Source organism: Macaca mulatta, chromosome 16, assembly GCF_049350105.2.
Source record: "Macaca mulatta isolate MMU2019108-1 chromosome 16, T2T-MMU8v2.0, whole genome shotgun sequence".
Lineage (NCBI taxonomy): Eukaryota > Metazoa > Chordata > Mammalia > Primates > Cercopithecidae > Macaca > Macaca mulatta.
Window position 1 is genome coordinate 10,886,856 of NC_133421.1, and position 15,837 is coordinate 10,902,692.

The 15,837-nt window shown below is 41.3% G+C and overlaps 1 protein-coding gene across 10 annotated transcripts in view; it reads right to left on the bottom strand.

Annotated features, from left to right (window-relative positions):
- STX8 (syntaxin 8) overlaps positions 1–15,837 on the bottom strand; it is a 380,941-nt gene that overhangs the window by 174,441 nt on the left and 190,663 nt on the right. For all 10 annotated transcript variants that reach the window (XR_013405821.1, XR_013405823.1, XR_013405822.1 and 7 more), the window contains 1 exon segment: positions 2,750–2,851. Coding sequence is in view for 2 of the 10 variants with exons in the window: in NM_001265754.1 (NP_001252683.1) it covers positions 2,750–2,851 (102 nt within the window). In the remaining 8 variants the exon portion in view is untranslated.

The following is a 15,837-nucleotide window of genomic DNA, read 5'->3' on the forward strand; positions in this document are numbered from 1 at the left end:
GTATTTTAGTACTTCTGGGAGTCCTTAAATTTTTCTCTATTTTCAAAAAAAAAAACAGCACTTAAGAGTCTAGTTCAGAAGACATGACACTTCTGGGTAAAAATACTACACACCAGATAATAACATCAAATTAGAAATTGGCAACAGTGTAAGAAACATTCTACATTCATTATGACTTCATGAGTGACATGTGAGTTACTATGTTGCAAACACAAAAACATCCCAACATGTCTATGAATATATTCATTCCAAACTAGCAACATAATTGCTGAGAAAAACAACATATATAACATTGTATGTCTTCCTGCTTTAGACATATAGTAACAAGAGCTAATACCAGTACTTGCTCATGGCACTTGCAATGTGCCAAAGATGGTTCTAAGTGATATATATATTAGATTGGTGCCACAGTCTCTGCAGTAATAGCAAAAACCATGTTTCCTTTTGCACCAACCTAATATATACATATATATTATATACAGGCACTCATTAATTTCTCGTAACAATCCTTTGAGGTCTATGTCTTTATTATCCCCATTTCAAAGAAGGGAAAATCGTGGCAGAAGGGAATTTGAGCTTTCCTGAGGTCACGCAGCTATGAGAGGTGAAGCCTGGGTGTGAGGCCAGGCTCCAGAGCCCACTCTCGTGACACTACGCTCTGGCACCTCTTACACACGTATGGAAAGCTGGGGAAGGTGGCCAGCACTCGACACGACACAGTCCATACAACTGAATTTTGACAACCAAGTTCTCCACTTTCTTCTAATGAGGAAACTGAGGTCCAGAGAATGAGAGAGGTGGGAGTGAATTCATCTCTCGCCATCTTTAAAGCTTCAGGATCCAGCATAGATAATAAAGTCCCTGTGGCCAGAAGTTATGCGAGAAGATTGATAAAGCCAAATTGAGGAGCAGAAGCACAGGGCGGGGTGGTCGGGCAGGACAGAGGTGATAAACGGTCTGAAGGAGGCCCCATGGGGCTCCACTACCTCTGAGCTTCCAGAGTCTCTATGTGCCTGACTCTCTCTCACCCCATTGTTCTAGCCTTCTTTCTTACTGAGCAAACATAGCCAGGGAAGGTGATGCTTCTGAAGCTGCACATCTCAAGGACCCTTGCCCAGAGCTTCTAAAGTGGATCGATCAAGAGGATTCACTACATTTTTCACATTAAAAAAGGCTGAAAGTTTGGCAAAATATCTGTTCAGATCTCTAGGTTTTTTTTTTTTTTTTAATTGCTTTTTTTTTTTTTTTTAAAAGACACAAGGTTTCATTCTGTCACTCAGGTGGGAGTACAGTAGCAGGATCATGGCTCACTGCAGCCTCAACCTCCTGGGCTCCAGTGATACTCCTGACACAGTGTTACAAAACTGGCTTAACCAGGACCTACTCAAGCGGGAAGGCCAGTCCACACTCACAGAGCCAGAAACACAGCAATGCTTTCTGAGGTCACACGTGCATGACTCCAGAGGAATCTGCATGCAATGCTTAGGGCAGAGTTTGGCGCTGCCTCACAAAGCCATTACATTTCTAGACAAAGAATTAACAGTTTGTAGGAGGTGGGTTATCTGTTATTTCTTGCTAAATTCATCTAAGCTAGTATGATGCTAAAATTTATCTCCTAAACTTGGATACTTCAGGCACATACCACCATGCCTGGCTAATTTTTTAAATTAATTAATTAATTTTGAGACAGGGTCTCACGCTGTCACCCAGGCTGGAGTGCAGTGGCACAATCTCAGCTCACTGCAACCTTCAAGCAATCCTCCCTCTTCAGCCTGCCGAGTAGCTGGGACTCCTACAGGTGTGTGCCACAATGTCTGGCTATTTTTTTTGTATCTTTAGTGGAGACAGGGTCTCGCCATGTTGCCCAGACTCCTAATTTTTAAATTTATTTTACAGAGACAGAGGTCTTGCTATGTTGCCCAGGCTGGTCTCACACTCCTGAGCCACCGCACACGGCCTGTGATTCTATTTTTCATAAATATGTCAGCTTTAGAAACTTGGTGCACCGTTGTGAGACGAACCACCGAAAAACAATCACTGTGATTACTACTGCTGTTCCCATCATTTATCATCATGTACCTTTGGGCAAGGCACTGTGCACAGGCAATACACAATTTAAACCTCACCAAAGTCTGCATCAGAATTTCTGCGGAACAAGCACCTGCAGCAGAACTGCTTGGTACGCTTGTTAAATAACGAACATTCTTGAACTCCACCCTAGATCTAGTCAGTCAGAATCCCTAGGGGAAAGCCTCAGGATCAGTATTTTAAGCAAGCCCTCCAAGCGATTTTTATCTTGGCATATGAATCCCCATTTTACATACAAGGTATCAAGAGGTAAAGTAACTTGACAAAGACAGCATCACGAAACATAGGATTTGAACTCAATTAAGCTTGTGGTTATTTTAAGACAGCACAAAAGCAAGTGAGATCCCCTTTAAAACCCGCCAACCAGTATAATGTTACACAATTTCCCAAACCATTAATCTCTGTAAACATACAGAAAGGACTCCTTTAAATTAAAAAAAAAAAAAAAAATGAATGATACGCCCTCTGAACTCCACACAATTCATTTCATTCTGACCAGATTTAACCTTCGTTTAGCAATTTCAGTGCTGCATCAAATGGCACTGCCTGTATCAGAAGAGCAACCAAATTCCCGCAGCGATGAGACAAACAGGAAACTCAGAGCAGAGTAAATCCACAAGCTATGACAGACACAGAGCCGTAAACAGTAGCTATCTCTTACCACAAGAGGTTGACTTTCTGTCCACCAGGTTTACACGCCTGGTTTCAGTGCGAAGTTTTTCATCTGTGTTCTCCACCAGGTTGGCAAGGTCGTCAATTATCTCTAGAAAGGAAAGATACATGATTACTATTCCTGAAATCACCTGGTTCACATCACAGTATCACAGCTGTGGTTGTTCTTCCTAGCAATAATGATCTCAAGTGCAGTAATTGAAAAGGCACAGAACTCAGGTCGATTCTTTGAAAACGGCAATACTGATTGTAAAAGGAAAAAAAAAATAGTAGTAAAGAAGAAAACTGATTTAACACAATTCCAGCAGACAGGAGAAATGCCATGTTCAGAGGAAAGAAAGCATGACCCACCGAATTTATGCCTAGCCAAGCTGTCATTCAAGTATAAAGGAACAGACAGGCCGGGTGCGGTGGCTCACGCCTTTAATCCCAGCACTTTGGGAGGCCGAGGACGGAGAATTGCCTGAGGTCAGGGGTTCGAGACCAGCCTGGCCAACATAGGGAAACCCTTTCTCTACTAAAAATAAAAAAATTAGCCAGGTGTGGTGGTGTGCACCTGTAATCCCAGCTACTTGGGAGGCTGAGGCAGAATTGCTTGAACGCAGGAGGCAGAGGTTGCACTGAGCCGCCACTGCATTCCAGCCTGGGCGACAAAAAAAAAAAAAAAAAAAAAAAAAAGGAACAGACAGCATAGTAGACTTCAGGGACTACCTGGGCCCTTCTTGAGAAAACTACATGATGAAGAAATCAAGCCAATCAAAAGATAAATAAAGAGATGATGGAGAGAACTAAATCCATTTAAATACTGAACTAAGAGTAAACAAAACGTGGATTAGATAACAGAAAGCTACAGAAATGTCACAACAGTAACAATGTAATTCCAACTGAAAAATTAGTCAGTGGTTGCCAGTGGGGAAGGAAGGTGAAAAGTTGAAAGTGCTAATTTCTTCATCTCTCGCAGTGAGGCATATTGAGCAGTTGAAAAGTTAATCATACAGAAATGTGTAGCCTTTTAAAATCACCAAAACTTTAATGTTTTTTGTTAAGCTTGAGGGATCTTTTAGTAATTACTATCTCTTGTAAAGAATCCTTGATGTGGGCTGGGTGTGGTGGCTCACACCTATAATCCCAGCACTTTGGGAGGCTGAGGCAGGCGGATCACCTGAGGTTGGGAGTTCGAGACCAGCCTGACCAACATGGTGAAACCCAGTCTCTACTAAAAATACAAAATTAGCTGGTCACATGGTGGTGCATGCCTGTAATCCTAGCTACTAGGGAGGCTGAGGCAGGAGACTTGCTTGATTCTGGGAGGTGGAGGTTGCAGTGAGCCAAGATAGCACCACTGCACTCCAGTTTGGGCGACAGAGAGAGACTCAGTCTCAAAAAAAAAAAAAAACAAAGAAAGAAAAGAAAAGAATCCTTGATGTGAAATTCGTTTCCTTTTTAACCCTAATCCTTTTAAGTGAAACTGAGCCCTTCACAACATTTAAAATAGCATATATAGTACGATCTTAACTATGTAAAATTATTTGTATCCATCTTTTTATATTTACAAATCTATAGGGATATATGTGAATAATATTAATTTAATGCTAATAATGATTATTTCTAGATGGTAGGATGCTGTGTGACTGCTGCCTGCTTCCTTGCATTTTTCTGTGTTGCATGAATTTCTTTCTTTCTGTTTTTTTTTAAGAGACAGGGTCTTGCTCTGTTACCCAGATGGGATACAGGGTACCGTGATAGCTCACTGCAGTCTTCAAGGTTCTAGCAATCCTCCCATCTCAACCTCCTGAGTAGCTGAGACTGTAAGCATGTGCCACCACTCCCAGGTAATTGTTTAAATGTTGTGTAGAGATGAGGCCCTGCTATGTCACCCATGCTGGTCTCAAACTCCTGGCCTCAAGAGATCCTCTTGCATCAGCCTCTCAAAGTGTTAGGATCACAACCACAAGCCACTGTACCTGGCCTGAATTTCTTACAGTGAGCATATATATTTGTGTGCCACATAATGACGTTTCAGTCAATGACGGACCACATCTACGACAGTGGTACCATAAGTGGTACAGTATTATGATGTTATAATACCATATTTTTAGTGTATCTTTTCTATGTTTGGATACAGAATTTTTTTTTTTTGAGATGGAGTCTCACTTTTGTTGCCCAGGCGGGAGTAGAGTGGCGTGATAGCGGCTCACCACAACCTCTGCCTCTCAAGTTCAAGCGATTCTCCTGCATCAGCCTTCCAAGTAGCTGGGATTACAGGTGCACACGACTCATAATTTTTGTATTTTTAGTAGAGATGGGGGTTTCATCATGTTGGCCAGGCTGGTCTCGAACTCCTGACCTCAAATGATCCACCCGCCTTGGCTTCCCAAAGGGCTGGGATTACAGGCATAAGCCACTGCGCCTGGCCATATTTACCATCTTGTTACAACTGCTTACATGCAATAACATGCTGTATAGGTTTTTAGCCTACAGGCAATAGGTCATACCATACATACAGTCTAGGTGTGTAGCAGGCTTTACCATCTAGTGCTGTGTGAGTACCCTCCATGATGTTCGCACAATGATATAACTACCTAATGACACATTTCTCAGAACATATCCCTGTCAAGGAATGTATGACTATTACATTTTTCTTTTTTTTCTCCCTCCCTCCTTCTCCCTCGTTCCTGTTTTTATAGTAACTGCTTTGGAGACATGTTGTTCAATACCAGTCACCATTTTTCTTAAAGCATTAAGTAAAGCAAACAAGGAAATCAAATGAAGTTTCCAGAATGATGTGTGAGCTGAATTCTGAAAGCTACATGGGTGAAAAAGCAGGAAAAGGGCAACCCATGCAAAAAGAATCGTATCTGAAAGGCACAGGAAGGAGTTGGGCGCTCCTGCTTCTTGCCTCCTGCAGCACTTCCTACAAACCTCTTACTTACAGACCCTATAGTTACATTCCACCGATTTGTTTACATGTCTTTAACAGGAAGATTACGATATAAACTAATTTTTATTCATCCTTATACCTCCCACACTTGGGAGAATGCCTTGTATACAGCAAGATAAAACAAATATGAAAAGATAAAGACAATGAATGGGCTGGTGGGTCATGCCTGTAATCCCAGCACTGTGGGAGGCCGAGGTGGGCGGATCACATGGTCAGGAGTTTGAGACCAGCCTGGCCAATATGGCAAAACTCCGTCTCTACTAAAAATACAAAAATTAGCCAGGCATGGTTGTGCATGCCTGTAATTCCAGATATTTGGCAGGCTGAGGCAGGAGAATTGCTTGAACCCAGGATTTGGAGTGAGCTGAGATCATACTACTGTACTCCAGCCTGGGCAACAGAGCAAGACTCTGTCTTGGGGAAAAAACAAACAAACAAACAATGTCCTAACTTATCTTTGTTTCTAGTCCTGATTCATTTTAATTCATTTTCCATACAATACTCAGAGCATATTTTAATTCTCTCATATTTCAATGAATTAAAATTTAAATAGCCACATGTATCGAACAACTCAGCTCTAAAGCAAGAACTTAAAAAAGAAACCAAGAAAACACACACACACACCCTACCGAGAGGTACAGTTTTAAAATAAAAATTAACAGAAGAAATAAAATTAAATACTAAAAATGTATGATTCAGGAAAGGGGTAAAGAGGAACAAAGAATAGATGGGACAAAAAGAACGGAAATATAATATCTATCTGGCATGCTTAAATTCAACTGTATCAATAGTTGCATTAATGTAAACAGACTCAACTTTTCAATTAAAAAACAAAGGATATCAAGCAAGGTTTTTTTTTTTTTTTTTTTTTTTTTTTTTTGAGATGGAGTCTTGCTCTGTTGCCCAGGCTGGAGTGCAGTGGCGCGATCTCGGCTCACTGCAAGGTCTGCCTCCCGGGTTCACGCCATTCTCCAACTCAGCCTCCCAAGTAGCTGGGACTACAGGCGCCCGCCACCAGGCCCTGTTAATTTTTTTGTCTTTTTTAGTAGAGACGGGGTTTCACCATGTTAGCCAGGATGGTCTCGATCTCCTGACCTCACAATCCGCCCACCTCGGCCTCCCAAAGTGCCAGGATTATAGGCGTGAGCCACTGCGCCCGGCCTTTTTTTCCTTTCTTTAATTATACTTTAAGTTCTAGGTACATGTGCACAACATGCAGGTTTGTTACCTAGGTATACATGTGCCATGTCGGTTTGCTGGACCCATCAACAACTCGTCACTTACTTTAGGTATTTCTCCTAACACTATCCCTCCCTCAGAAAGATTTTTTTAAAAAGATGACACAACTATATACTTTGCTATGGAACTCACTATAAGGCACAGTGTTTGTATGAGAAAGTTGGCAAGACAGACCAGACAGACTTCTAGAAAAGGAGTATTATTAGATATAAAAAGGAACTTCTCATCATGATGAAAGGACACATGTCAAAAATGGGAAATTCTGTCATTATTTGAAAATCAAGGAAAACAACTCCGATTTCCCCACAGGGCAAAGATGAAATCACAAGAGAAAGCAGAAAATATACTGAAATGAGCACGAAGGACAACTGCTATAGACTGGATGTTTGCGTGCCTTCAAAATTACGTTGAAGCCTCATCACCAGTGATGATATTTCGATGTGGGGCCTTTGGGAGGTGAATGGTGAGGAGAGTAAAGCCCGCATGAATGAATGAATCCCCTTCCATGCATGAGATTTATGACCTTATAAAAGAGTTCCTAGAGAGCTCCCTCATGTCTTCCACCAAGTGAAGTTACAATGAAGACAGCTGTCTATGAACCAGGAAACAGACCCTCACCAGACACCAGATCTGTAGGCACCTTGATCTTGACTTCCCAGCCTCCATAACGGTGATAATTTCTGTTGTTTATAAGTCATCCAGTTGATGGCATTTTACTATAGCAGCTTGAATAGAACAAGACAACAATGTAGCACAAAAGTTTTTGGGATGCTACTAAAGCGGTACTTAGGGAGAAATTTATTGCTCTAAATGCATATATTAGTAAAGAAGAAAGATGTAAAAACAATGATCAGACTCAAGCAGATAATAGTACGATCATCTCAATAAATGCCGAAAAAGGGTATGACGAAATTCAGTGTCCATTCACGATACAAATTCTCAGCAAAACAGAAACGAAAGGGAACTTCTTCGGCCTGAGGAAGGGCATCTATTTAAAAAACACTCAGCGCTAACATCATACTTAAAGGTGAAACATGGAACATTTTTTCTCTAAGATCAGGAGCAAGGCAAGGACGTCTGCTCCGACAGCATCTGTTAAACATTTTATTAGAAGTCCCACATTGTTCAATAAGGCAGGGGGAAAAAAAAAGCAAAAAGGTATGAAAGGGAGCTGTAAAGCTGTATTTGCAGATGACATGATTGTACACCCAGAAACAATAAAGTCTATTTAAAAACTATAAGAACTAGTAAGGAAATCTAATAAATTTGCACGTACAAAGTCAATAGTAAAACGCAATATATTTCTATGTACCAGTGATAAACAATGCAGAAAAAATAAAAGTAAAAAATTCATTATAATGGCATCAAAAGCCATATTACATACTTAGAAATAAATCTAACTGAAGATGTGTAAGACCTCTATAATAAAAACTATAAAACATTGCTGGGAGAAATGAAAGAAAGCCTAAGAAAAGGAGAACTGGCCTGGCCCATATGGTAGTTCTATCTGTAGTTTTCTGAGGAACCCCCACGCCGTTCTCCGTAATAGCTATACTAGCTCACGTTCCCACCGACAGTATATAAGAGTTCCTTTTTCTCTCCACATATCCTCACCCTCATTTGTTTGTTTGTTTTTTTTTTCATATATTGGTTGGTCATTTATAAGAGAGAACACAATATTTTAAAGACATTGGTTCATTTTTTTTCAATTGACAGATATTGTACAGAATTTTATAGATTGAATGCAATCCTAATCAAAATTCTAGCAGGCTTTTAAAATGGAACCTGCAAGCCAATTCTAAAATTCACAAAGAAAATTATTTAGAATAGCCAAAATAATCCTAACAAAGAAAAACAGGCCAGGCACGGTGGCTCACGCCTGTAATCCCAGCACTTTAGGAGGCTGAGGCGGGCGGATCATGAGGTCAGGAGATGGAGACCATCCTGGCTAACATGGTGAAACCCCATCTCTACTGAAAATACAAAAAATTAGCTGGGCGTGGTAGTGGACGCCTGTGATCTCAGCTACTTAGGAGGCTGAGGCAGAAGAATGGTGTAAACTTGGGAGGCAGAGGTTGCAGTGAGCCGAGATCGCACCACTGCACTCCAGCCTGGCGACAGAGCTAGACTCCGTCTCAAAAAAAAAAAAAAAAAAAAAAAAAGAAAAAAAAGAAAAGAAAAACAAAGTTGGAGGTATTATGTTACCAAAATTCACCATTTATTATAAATATATACTAATCAAAGACAGTCTGATATTAGAATAAGGACAGACAAACACATCGATGGAACAAAACAGAGAGTCCAGATAGACTTGTGTGTGTGCGTGTGTGTGTGCACACTCACCTGCACACGTGAGCGCTCAATTCTCAACAAAGGTATCTACAACACAGTCAATCAAATACAGAAAGAAAAGTGTTTTCAACAAATGGTGCTGGAAAAAACTGGATATATGTATGAGGAAATAAAAAACACCTCAACCCTTTCTTCTCTCTATACCGAAAAAAAAAAAAAAAAAGTTGTGATGGTTCATAGACTTAACTGTAAAACCTAGAATTGCAAAGCTTCTAAAAGAAAAAAAGAGAAATTTTTCATAGCCTGGAGTAGGTAGGCAAAAATTTCTTGGACAGGACATAAAAAGACTATCCACAAAAGAAAACAAGTTGGTCAATCTGATTTAGCAAATCCTCAAAGGAAGTGATTTCCAGATCTTGTGACATCCTGATGCTCTGGGCATACTATTCTTCTGAAAATGTGATGGGAGGACTTGGACACATCGCTTCAGTCTTTGTCTCATCAGCACTAAACACAGCTGTTTATATATAGTAAAAGTGGGCATTTTTATGATCCATGGCTCATTCTCTATCAAGAGGAATTTTCTGCTCATTCAAAGATACTATTACAAAAATTAAGAAATAAGCCACAGAATGGTAGAAAATATTTGTAGAACATATAGCCGACATAGAATTCGTACCTGGAATATATAAAGATCTCCTACATATTAACAATAAAGAAAAGCTAATTTTAAAATAGCCAAAAGATCTGAACAGATGTTTTAGAGAAGAAGATACACAAATGGCACATAAGACACATGAAAAACAGCTCAAATATTGTTAGTCATTAGGGAAATGCAAATTTCAACCACAATAAGATACTGCTTCACACTCACGACAGTGTGCAAACTAAAGACTTACAATACTAATGGCTGGGGGAAAATTTGGCACAAAGGGTGCTGTACAAGCATTTGTCAATTCCCATCAAGTTAACCATGTATCAACCATCTTACCCAGAAACTTCACTCCTAGGTTTTTTTTTTTTTTTTTTTTTCTTTTTTTGAAGTGGTGTCTTGCTCTATTGCCCTGGAGCTGGACTGCAGTGGCGCGATGTCCGCTCACTGTAACCTCCGCTTCCACTCAGAAGAATTCAAGCGATTCTCCAGCCTCACCCTCCCGAGTAGCTGGGATTACAGGTACACACCACTGCACTCGTCTAATTTTTGTATTTTTAGTAGAGACAGGATTTCACCATGCTGGCCTTGAACTCCTGACCTCAGGTGATCCACCTGCCTCGACCTCTCAGAGTGGTGGGATTACAGGCGTGAGCCACTGTGCCCAGCTCACTCCTAGGTATTTACCAAACAGAAATAAAAGCCTATTTCTCAAAAAAAAAAACAAAAAAAAACCTGTACAAAAATATACACTGCAACCTTATTCACGAGGGCCCCAAACTAGAAACCACCCACATATCCATCATTAGGAGAATGGGAAAGCAAATTGGGGTATATCTGCTAAATGGAATACTATTCAGCAACAGAAAGCATGAGCCACTCATGCATGCCACAACTGTCCAAATCTCAAAAAGAGTTTTGTTGGCTAAAAATAAGAAAGTGAAAATCATTATACACTTTATGATTCCATTTATAAGAAATATAAGGATAGGCTGGGCGCGGTGGCTAGTGCCTGTAATCCCAACACTTTGGGAGACCGAGGCAGCAGATCATGAGGTCAGGAGATCAAGACCACAGTGAAACCCCGTCGCTACTGAAAATACAAAAAGAAAGAGAAAAAAAAAAATTAGCCGGGCGCAGTGGTGGGCGCCTGTAGTCCCAGCTACTCCGGAGGCTGAGGCAGGAGAATGACGTGAACCCAGGAGGTGGAGCTTGCAGTGAGCTGAGATCGCGCCACTGCACTCCTGCCTGGGTGATAGAGCGAGACTCCATCTCAAAAAAAAAAAAAAAAAGAAAAAGAAATATAAGGATAAACCTAGCCTACAAAATAGACATCAGAAAGTGGTTGCCTCTGGTGTGCTTGACTAGAAAGGCACATGAAGAAACTTTATGGGATGATGGAAATGTTCTAAAGGTCACAGAAATTCATGCAAATGGGTACAGCTGTCAAAACACATAGAAGGGAGGAAGGGAAGTAAGGAGGGAGGGAAACAGGGAGGGAGGGAGCCAGGCAGGCAGGCAGGCAAGACAAAACAAATGCCTTAGAATAACAAAATTTCAGACCTGCAAGAGTCGTGCAATCACCTTGTAGTTCCCTCCCCTCTTGTAACATCCCTGGCAGTGGGACGGTTAATCTTTCACTGAACACTCCCAGAGACTGGTAACATGGAAACTCATGAGAAAATCAGTTCCATGGCTGAGTTACAGGGTGATTCTGGTAATTATAAAGTCCTTTATTCTGAGCTAAAACTCTGCCTGCTCTCAATTTCTACCTTAGGTATTTCTTTTTCTTCTTCTTTCTTTTTTTTTTTGAGACAGAGTTTCACCCTTGTTGCCCAGGCTGGAGTGCAGTGACATGATCTCGGCTCACTGCAACCTCTGCCTCCCGCGTTGAAGCAAGTCTCCTGCCTCAGACTCTCAAGTAGCTGAAATTTCAGGCGCCCCTTAAGTATTTCTAGACCAACACAGCATCAGTGTTCTTTCCTCCATAATTTTCCTCGTATATCTCCTTGGTCTTCTCCTCTAGGTTAAAGATACTTAGATCCAAACTTTAGCAAATCCTCACAGGAAGTGATTTCCAGATCTTGTGACATCCTGATGCTCTGGGCATAATATTGGTCCTAAAAATGTGATGGGAGGACTTGGACACATCGCTTCAGTCTTTGTCTCAGCATTGAACACAGCTAAGTTTATATATAGTAGCGTATGTAAAAGTGGGCATTTTTTTTTTTTTTTTTTGGAGAGGGAGTCTCGCTCTGTTGCCCAGGCTGGAGTGCAGTGGCGTGATTTCAGCTCACTGCAAGCTCCACCTCCTGGGTTCACGCCATTCTCCTGCCTCAGCCTCCCGAGTAGCTGGGATTACAGGTGCCCGCCACCACGACAATTTTTTGTATTTTTAGTAGAGACAGGGTTTTACAATGTTAGCCAGGCTAGTCTCGAACTCCTGACCTCAGGGGATCCACTCACCTCAGCCTCCCAAAGTGCTGGGATTACAGGCATAAGCCACCACGCCCGGCCTAAACAACTCTACTTTTTAAGTTATAAAAATTATTTAATAGCAGTTTATAAACAAGAAGGAAAAAAGTAAAAAAGTAAACACTATCCAAATACCCCAGTATAACAATAGCATAATTCCCCCTATATGTTCACTACAATTTGACATAAACATACATTTGTGCCGGGGGCACTGGCTCATGCCTATAATCCAGCACTTTGGGAGGCTGAGGTGGGCAGATCACCTGAGGTTGGGAGGTCGAGACCATCCTGGCTAACACGGTGAAACCTCGTCTCTACTAAAAATACAAAAAAATCAGCTGGGCGTGGTGGTGGGCGCCTGTAGTCCCAGTTACTTGGGAGGCTGAGGCAGGAGAATGGCGTGAACCTGGGAGGCGGAGCTTGCAGTGAGCTGAGATCGCGCCACTGCACTCCAGCCTGGGCAACAAGAGCAAAACTCCATCTCAAAAAAAAAAAAAACAAAACATACATTTTCATGTAATTGCAATATATAAGTCTCCCCCATCAAATGATATCATTTGTATTCTTTCATGTAGCTACACAGTCTTCAGTTATAATTTCTAATGGTTACAAAATATTCATTCCATAAAATAACCATTCCTTAAATAATAATGGCCCATTGTTGGATACTTAGAATGTTTCTTTTTTTTTTTTTTTTGAGATGGACTCTCACTCTGTCACCCAGGCTGGAGTGCACTGGCGCGATCTCGGCCCACTGCGAGCTCTGCCTCCCAGGCTCATGCCATTCTCCTGCCTCAGTCTCCCGAATAGCTGGGACTACAGGCGCTCGCCACTATGCCCAGCTAATTTTTTTTGTATTTTTAGTAGAGACGGGGTTTCACTGTGTTAGCCAGGATGGTCTCGATCTCCTGACCTCGTGATCCGCCCGCCTTGGCCTCCCAAAGTGCTGGGATTACAGGCGTGAGCCACTGCGCCCGGTCACTTAGGTTTCTGTATTTCTAAATAATGAGTCTACAAATTCTTTCCTCCATTATCATTGTGTTCTTTTTAATCATTTCCTTAACAAAGTGTGATTATGACTGCCTCATAAACTTTGAAACAGATTGCCAAATTATTTTTTAATAGACTTACAGTGCCACTGTTGGTTTGATGGGATTCATTCCACTTGTCAGTTATGATGACCTCAGAAGATTTCCTAGGCCAGAGAGCCTCGGGAAATTCCCACTCTGCAGACCACGCACTACCAAGGTGGGAATTCCCCTAACCACAGTCTATTAAGAGCAAATTAAATACAGGTTTCAGAGTATAGGTTGTGAAACAACCAGCTGACAAGTTCAGATTCCTGACAAGAGAGCCTCCAAAGAGAAACTGATACCTTGCTTCCTGGTCAGTACTTGCATTTGGTTTCATGCGGGAGCTTGTATTTCAATCACATGTTAATTTGAGATACCGAGTGCCATTCCAGCACAGAATGGACAAAATGGAACAATGTAAAGTATACCAGAAAAATGACGGAATCACAAGGATTAAGAAATATTATATGGTGTCAAAATACCTGACTCCAATAAAACTTCATCATTTTTCTACTCTCAATTACAGCCTCAATACGTTGTATACAAAGGGAGAGAGTTTGCTATATATTTTCAGATGAATTTGGTGTCTTTTTATGCTATAATGGACTCATAATGGCAGTAGTAAAGTCATTATGTTATTATGCCTTTTGCTTATGTTTTTAATATTTGAAGACAAATGTTAAAAAAAACTATAGTGAAGAAAGAGTTTTTCTTGAGGGTACTAGTTTAATTCCCTCTGATCCCTATAATTGATATCATACTCAAATTTATCAATGGAAACCAAAAACGGGGGGTGGTGGTGACCTCTAATAATACTGTACGCTAGGAAAAGATACATTCCAGAGAACAGGGACACAAGGACAAACCAATCTGTGACTTGGTAAAGAAAAAGTAATACCCTGCCTAGGGCACCCTATGGCAGGGAGCTGCAAGGAACTCCAGCAGATCAAAGTGGAGCCTCTGGGAACCACCCAGGCTTTGGGGACACAGTGACTGTCTCTACTAAAAAAAAAAAAAAAAAAATTAGCCGGGTGAGGTGGCAGGCGCCTGTAGTTCCAGCTACTTGGGAGGCTGAGGCAAGAGAATCATTTGAACCCGGGAGGCAGAGGTTGCAGTGAGCCAAGATCGCACCATTGCATTCTAGCCTGTACAACAGAGTAAGACTCCATCTCAAAAACAAACAAACAAACAAAGAGAAAAAAAAAAAAAAAAAGAAACAGCTCAGAATGAAGGAACATCTCAATTGTTTTCAAAAGAAGGTTCTCTTTCCCTTTCACCTTGTGCCTTAGAAAATAAAATTCCTTTAAAAAAAAAGAATAAACTGGCTGGTTTGGGTGGCTCATACCTGTAATCCTGGCACTTTGGGAGGCCAAGGATGGATCACCTGAGGTCAGGAGTTCGAGACCAGCCTGGCCAAGATAGCAAAACCCTGTCTCTACTAAAAATAGAAAAATTAGCCAGGCATGGTGATAGGAGCCTATAATCCCAGCTACTTGGGAGGCTGAGTTAGGAAAATCGCTTGAACCCAGGGGGTGGAAGTTGCAGTGAGCCTAGGTTGCGCCACTTCACTCCAGCCTAAGAGTGAAAATCCATCCCCCCAACCCAAAAAAGAGAAGAACCCTTGAAAAATGTCTGACTTCTTTTAAAACAAGATTTAAAAACACACTAAGTCAATGCAACAAGAACAGAGAGACACCACGAAGGAACAGTGAAGATTACCAGAAATACACACAGATACAAACATAATTGTCCAAGTGAAAATCACAATGAAGGCAATTAAACAGATTATAAACTTTAGTAGAGACAGAGTTAGCATGTAAGCTTGAGTAGTCTCCCAGAAGTCACCGGAGGAAGGTTAGAGAAGACAAATGAGAGAGAGAAAAAAATAAGAGACAGGAACAAAGAAAAACAGGAGGAAAAACAATAACCAAATAAACAATATTTTCCTTGAAATGATAAAACACTTGAGTGTTCATATTAATAAAACAATCTCACTGAGCAACGCTGATGGAAAGGATTGGCCAGGTGCGGTGGCTCACGCCTGTAATCCCAGAACTTTGGGAGGCCGAGGCGGGCGGATCACAAGGTCAGGAGATTGACACCATCCTGCCTAACATGGTGAAACCCTGTCTCTACTAAAAAATACAAAAAATTAGCCAGGTGTGGTGGCGGGCGCCTGCAGTCCCAGCTACTCGGGAGGCTGAGGCAGGAGAATGGCGTGAACCCAGGAGGCGGACTTTGCAGTGAGCCAAGATTGCGCCACTGCACTCCAGCCTGGGAGACAGAGCGAGATTCCATCTCAAAAAAAAAAAAAAAAAAGGATCTAGAAATATCTCATGAAATTTCCAAATTTTGGAATCCAAAGTTCTGCAACTATTCAAATGGTGGGCAGGAAGAAAGGAAGC